The sequence below is a fragment of the Oncorhynchus clarkii genome, unplaced genomic scaffold (genome assembly GCF_045791955.1).
Source record: "Oncorhynchus clarkii lewisi isolate Uvic-CL-2024 unplaced genomic scaffold, UVic_Ocla_1.0 unplaced_contig_417_pilon_pilon, whole genome shotgun sequence".
NCBI lineage: Eukaryota > Metazoa > Chordata > Actinopteri > Salmoniformes > Salmonidae > Oncorhynchus > Oncorhynchus clarkii.
In genome coordinates this window covers 51,621-58,436 of record NW_027258268.1, presented here as the reverse complement: position 1 = coordinate 58,436, position 6,816 = coordinate 51,621, and the positions used below count along the sequence as shown (strand labels likewise).

General features: G+C 41.8%; 1 protein-coding gene across 1 annotated transcript; it reads right to left on the bottom strand.

Moving 5' to 3' along the window:
- Positions 1 to 471: 471 nt before the first annotated feature.
- On the bottom strand, positions 472 to 6,105 carry LOC139396404 (zinc finger protein 271-like). The gene is made up of 4 exons (XM_071143443.1): positions 5,757 to 6,105; positions 2,763 to 2,952; positions 942 to 2,258; positions 472 to 859 (listed from the first exon to the last, which is right to left on the bottom strand). Exons 1-4 carry the CDS (start codon positions 6,103 to 6,105, stop codon positions 472 to 474), a joined length of 2,244 nt encoding a protein of 747 aa, XP_070999544.1.
- Between the last annotated feature and the right edge of the window lie 711 nt (positions 6,106 to 6,816).

The following is a 6,816-nucleotide window of genomic DNA, read 5'->3' as shown; positions in this document are numbered from 1 at the left end:
AAAAGGGCTGGCCACCCCTCATGGCCTGGTTCTTCTCTAGGTTTCTTCCTAGGTTTTGGCCTTTCTAGGGAGTTTTTCCTAGCCACCGTGCTTCTACACCTGCATTGCTTGCTGTTTGGGGTTTTAGGCTGGGTTTCTGTACAGCACTTTGAGATATCAGCTGATATCAGAAGGGCTTTATAAATTAATTTGATTTGTTTGTCAATTTTTGTTAAATCACATAAATAGTACTCTTCCATTTCAGAGCCTGGATTTTTCCCCTGAGGCTAATATCCATTACATGTTGATATCAATTCATAAGTGGGCACACGTTTAGGCTTCTACATTGTGAAACCATTACAATACTCCTACTACAATGTTAAAAAAATTCTACATTGTGACATTAATTCATTGAAATCATGAAACAACGTCTTCATGTATGTTTTTTCTAATATTTGATCAGATCTTTTATCAGATTATCTCTGGTCACAGCTATGAGATTTCAATCCTGTGTATTCTCTGGTGTTGAGTCAGTTCGCCAGATTGACGAAACCTCTTCCCACATTGACCACAGCTATAAGGATTCTCTCCTGTGTGTATTCTCTGGTGTAGAGTCAGATTGCCAAATGAAGTAAATCTCTTCCCACATTGATCACAGCTATAAGGTTTCTCTCCTGTGTGTGTTCTCTGGTGTTGAGTCAGATTGCCAAATGAAGTAAATCTCTTCCCACATTGATCACAGCTATAAGATTTCTCTCCTGTGTGTATTCTCTTGTGCACTGTCAGATCTCCAGATTTAGTAAATCTCTTCCCACATTGAGCACAGCTATAAGGTTTCTCTCCTGTGTGTGTTCTCTGGTGTAGAGTCAGGCTGCTAGATGTAGCAAATCTTCCCACATTGATCACAGCTATAAGGTTTCTCTCCCGTGTGTATTCTCTTGTGCACTGTCAGGTCTCCAGATGAAGTAAATCTCTTCCCACATTGATCACAGCTATAAGGTTTCTCTCCTGTGTGTGTTCTCTGGTGTAGAGTCAGACTGCCAGATGAAGTCAAACTCTTCCCGCATTGATCACAGCTATAAGGTTTGTCTCCTGTGTGTGTTCTCTGGTGTAGAGTCAGTTTGCCAGATGTAGCAAATCTCTTCCCACATTGATCACAGCTATAAGGTTTCTCTCCCATGTGTATTCTCTTGTGCGCTGTCAGATCTCCAGATGAAGTAAATCTCTTCCCACATTGATCACAGCTATATGGTTTCTCTCCTGTGTGTGTTCTCTGGTGTAGAGTCAGACTGCCAGATGAAGTAAAACTCTTACCGCATTGATCACAGCTAAAAGGTTTCTCTCCTGTGTGTGTTCTCTGGTGTAGAGTCAGATGGCAAGTTTGAAAAAAACTCTTCCCACATTGATCACAGCCATAAGGTTTCTCTCCTGTGTGTGTTCTCTGGTGTCGAGTCAGACTGCCAGATGAAGTAAAACTCTTCCCGCATTGATCACAGCTATAAGGTTTCTCTCCTGTGTGTGTTCTCTGGTGTAGAGTCAGATGGCAAGTTTGAACAAAACTCTTCCCACATTGATCACAACTATAAGGTTTCTCTCCTGTGTGTGTTCTCTGGTGTAGAGTCAGTTTGCCAGATGTAGCAAATCTCTTCCCACATTGATCACAGCTATAAGGTTTCTCTCCTGTGTGTATTATCTTGTGTAGAGTCAGATTGCCCGATTGAGTAAATCTCTTCCCACATTGAGCACAGCTATAAGGTTTCTCTCCCATGTGTATTCTCTTGTGCGCTGTCAGATCTCCAGATGAAGTAAATCTCTTCCCACATTGATCACAGCTATATGGTTTCTCTCCTGTGTGTGTTCTCTGGTGTAGAGTCAGACTGCCAGATGAAGTAAAACTCTTACCGCATTGATCACAGCTAAAAGGTTTCTCTCCTGTGTGTGTTCTCTGGTGTAGAGTCAGATGGCAAGTTTGAAAAAAACTCTTCCCACATTGATCACAGCCATAAGGTTTCTCTCCTGTGTGTGTTCTCTGGTGTCGAGTCAGACTGCCAGATGAAGTAAAACTCTTCCCGCATTGATCACAGCTATAAGGTTTCTCTCCTGTGTGTGTTCTCTGGTGTAGAGTCAGATGGCAAGTTTGAACAAAACTCTTCCCACATTGATCACAACTATAAGGTTTCTCTCCTGTGTGTGTTCTCTGGTGTAGAGTCAGTTTGCCAGATGTAGCAAATCTCTTCCCACATTGATCACAGCTATAAGGTTTCTCTCCTGTGTGTATTATCTTGTGTAGAGTCAGATTGCCCGATTGAGTAAATCTCTTCCCACATTGAGCACAGCTATAAGGTTTCTCTCCTGTGTGTGTTCTCTGGTGTAGAGTCAGTTTGCCAGATTTAGCAAATCTCTTCCCACATTGATCACAGCTATAAGGTTTCTCTCCTGTGTGTATTCTCTTGTGCACTGTCAGATCTCCAGATTTAGTAAATCTCTTCCCACATTGAGCACAGCTATAAGGTTTCTCTCCTGTGTGTGTTCTCTGGTGTGAAGTCAGAGAGCTAGATGCAGTAAAACTCTTCCCACATTGAGCACAGCTATAAGATTTCTCTCCTGTGTGTGTTCTCTGGTGTAGAGTCAGTTTGCCAGATGTAGCAAATCTCTTCCCACATTGATCACAGCTATAAGGTTTCTCTCCTGTGTGTATTCTCTTGTGCACTGTCAGATCTCCAGATTTAGTAAATCTCTTCCCACATTGAGCACAGCTATAAGATTTCTCTCCTGTGTGTGTTCTCTGATGAATTTTAATGCCTGATGATGTGAATCTCTTCCCACAGTCAGAGCAGCAGTGAGTTCTCTTCCCTGTGGGTCTCTGTGGGTGTTTATTGAGGTGTTCTGATCTGGAGAGACTCTTCTCTGTCTCCTCAGCATCATGAGGTTGTTGAGGCTCCCCAGAGGATCCACGATAGTCACGTCTCTCTCCTGTGTGAACAAAGTCAGACAGATGATTAAAGGACCACAACAGTGATAATCCAGGGTAAAGGTTGATGCCAACAGCATAGCCATGATGTTGTACAACAATTGATGTCTGTAATGAATGTTAAAATTGTCTTAAAATGAGCAAGAAGTCATATTTTGTCTTGTTTTCACATTAGTAGTAACATCTAAGATTGTAGACTAGAAATAAGTTATTCATGTTGTTGAAACTCTAAGCAGTGTGGTAGAAGACTTTTGGTCTACAATACAGGCCCCTTTGTGTTTTCGAAAATTGCAGCACGAGGGCAATTTGATTGCATAAACTCCTCCATGCTAATGAGGAAACCACTAGTTATGGATGTCGTGTATCTGGTGTGACAAGAGATGAAAAGAATCTGCCCACTCCATCAAGCAATGGGGACAGCAACACAGGGCATTCACGGGACCTCATGGAACCATGGACCACACCTGCAGAAACTGGACAACAGGGGGAAGCAGAGGAGATACCTATCATAGACTTCTCCCAGCTGAAGCTTGACATGCCACCTACGCCGCCTCAAGTGGTGAAACAACCAGCTGGTATCATTAAGTAGAATCAGCCAACAGTAACACGGAAGCAGCAGAATGGGAGTTAGTAGTGCATGACCTAGATTTAGAATAAGAAGCTTCCTTTTTGACACAGGTCTAAGATGACGTAAGAAGCAATCTACCGTCCCAGTGTAAGCACTCAGTGTAAGCAATCTACAGTCCCCGAGTAAGCACTCAGTGTAAGCAATCTACAGTCCCCGAGTAAGCACTCAGTGTAAGCAATCTACAGTCCCCGAGTAAGCACTCAGTGTAAGCAATCTACAGTCCCCGAGTAAGCACTCAGTGTAAGCAATCTACAGTCCCCGAGTAAGCGGCCGGTGCAAGCAGCAGGGCAGTGTCAGTGTGAAAGTGTGGTTTAGCCACAGCTCCAGAAACTTGCGAACTTACCCTGTAAAAAGGTATATAAAGAGAACAGAGATCATAAGAGAGGCATGATCCTCACTGACATATGAGACAGACTTCATATGGAGAATCCTCATAGGTAAATTTACTATTGCACTATACGCTTTTTGTTAGACGAGAACCATATTTGAAACACAGGGGTCTTGACACCTCTTGATCACAGACAAAGCGGCAGTAAAACAGTGAGACATCAAGTACAGATGTGATTAGCAATACAAGGAAACAGCCAAGTACCAGTTACAATATATTGAGTCCATACACAAGAGTTGGAAGTGTATTAGGATATTGGAATTCGGAATCTAGCGTTAGTGCTGTGAGAATACCAATTACCAATTAAAGAATATTTGGGGCAGCAGGGTAGCCGAGTGGTTGGAGCGTTGGACTAGTAACCGAAAGGTTGCAAGTTCGAATCCCCGAGCTGACAAGGTACAAATCTGTCGTTCTGCCCCTGAACAGGCAGTTAACCCACTGTTCCTAGGCCGTCATTGAAAATAAGAATTTGTTCTTAACTGACTTGCCTAGTAAAATAAAGGTAAAATAAAAAACTGTCATTGTGTGTCAAAATATATACCAATACTAGTTTCCAAGTGACTACTAGCTGACGAGCATAATAACCAATAGAAGAAGTTATTAGGTATTGATATATATAGAGGTAAAAGAAACTTGAAGGTAAGGAAATACAGGAGGAATCCATAACACTCAGAATATTTAAATAGGAGTATATCTATCCAAGGCCTCATACTAGACCGGAAAATAAGGGAGTGACAACGTGAACGAAGGAACAAACCCAACTCACGCGAAGGGCCATTACGAAGAAATAGAAGGGTTGGTAGGGCCGCACGGCTAGGCCCTTGTTACACCGCAGTAACTAAAATCCTAAAGTCCTCTGCCCAGCCAGAAGACGGGGTAGAGGCATTTGCTGCAGGTATAAGGCAAAAGTCAGCAACTGTGACAGACAAAATGAGAGAATGTACTATATAGCCTAGAAACCTGGTTAAACTATCATTATGACATCATGGATTAATTCTAGAATATACTATATAGCCTAGAAAACTGGTTAAATTATCATTATGACATTATGACACCAGTCCTTGTATTGAATTCAGGGGGAGGGACTGAGCTGAACTCAAACCTGGGTCCAGCGACTGGCAACTGTTATAACTGTTACGCCAAGATGTCTGAACTTCTTGACGAGGTCGCTAGGTGTTGGGTTATGGTTTCTACAATATCGTTCTCTATGAATTTGAGAGTGGTTACACTTCTCCTTCCCCCATCCCTCAGCTGTTAACCAAGTCTCTGGGCAGCCATTTTGTTGCTGTTTAAAAACCCCACACAACCCAGCAATCTGCAGTTCAAACAATAACAAATCTGTCATTCCACCACTATTTTGGTAATACAATTATTATGGTTTGGATAAATGTAACTACAGACAGACCTATGGATGCAAGGACTGACCATCCATGATATCAACATTATAGTTTTAACCATGTTGAGGCAGCAGGGTAGCCTAGTGGTTAGAGCGTTGGACTAGTAACCGGTTGCAAGTTCATATCCCCGAGCTGACATTTTGAGGCGATACAGTGTTTATTTACATTGTTTCTAAACATTAAAGAAAAAAAAGCTTATTCTGGGTTCTGATGGGGTACAACAGTTGAACTAAGCTCATGAAGCATGTGTTATATTCTTCAAGAATCAATGGCTATAAATAAATTATTTAAAAGTCATAACATGAATGTAGCAATTGCAGATTTCTGCTTTAACACCAAACATCTGTTCAACAACTGCAGAGTTTGTGCCTCTGTTGTTAAGACAGTACTTACTAGTGTTAGTCAGGTTACGGTTTCTCAAAATCACATTTTGGCTAAATTCATCATTAGAACCATTGGAAGCCTTAAGATGCATTCGGAAAACCGGGCCCAGATATCCAGGTTCCTCTTCTTCCTCCTTTTTCGATGTAACAGTCATCTCTCTCTCCTCCTCTTTCACTCTATAAACTGCATCCTCCTCTCGTTTTACTGTAACATCCTCCTCCTTTTTCACTCTGAACGCGTCTTCCTCTTCTTTCACAGTAACGGCCTCTACTTCTTGTTTTACTGTGATATCTACTTCTTGTTTTACTGTGATATCCACCTCTTCTTTAGCAGAAGGAGAGTAGCTTAGTGACCGCATGGTCGCGGATGTTAGCTATGCTAATGCTAACTTAACCAGACTGCTAGCTGACTAATAACAACAACGCCGTAAATATTAAATTAAATCGGATAACTACCTAGACAAAAGAAGTGTGTTTAAAATACAGTGGCTAATAAACACGAAAGCGTCTGAAGAGCTTTACTGGTTCAGCTTTTTTGTCTAGCAAGCTACCGAGGTGGATAACTTACTGTTGCTGTTGAAAGAAGCGTTCCGTCCACTAGATTATACGTCACACCAACAGCATAACCTTAAAGTCTCAGACCGCCATCTGCTGACTGGAGTGGGTAACGCAGTTGAGTAAAATGTATATTTTATTATCAGACAAAAAGTTAAAGGGTAGGAATCAGGGACATCGCTAGAACTAAAATATATATTAGCCCCCACTAAATAAATCAATATCAGTCCATATATTTTTTCTGTGATTTCTTTTTTTCGTCAACCGTTCCATCGCATTTTAAAAGTCCTACCGGTTCGGCACTAGGACCGGGGGAGGCTGCTGCTACACTAGTGACTGTTAGACTTTCTTCAGCAAAGATGGCAGACAGAAATACTAGGAGAGAGGGGTACCCCTACACAGACAAGAAATGGATCAAAGATGGCCAGCACACCAGGCTGTCATTTTGTAAAACAGTGGATGCATAGAATCTAGCTAGCTGAAAAATGTACTGCAAATTGAATGTGCAATTTTGT

Bases quoted from the DNA above. Each gene is read 5' to 3' on its own strand.
- LOC139396404 (XM_071143443.1), bottom strand. From the start codon at position 6,105: ATGCGGTCACTAAGCTACTCTCCTTCTGCTAAAGAAGAGGTGGATATC. The intron at 2,259-2,762 runs AACACACACAGG...TCTACACAAGAT, and splicing joins GGCATTAAAATTCATCAGAG to AATACACACAGGAGAGAAAC. The intron at 860-941 runs ATCTGGAGACCT...AAGATTTGCTAC, and splicing joins TGTGGGAAGAGATTTACTTC to ATCTAGCAGCCTGACTCTAC.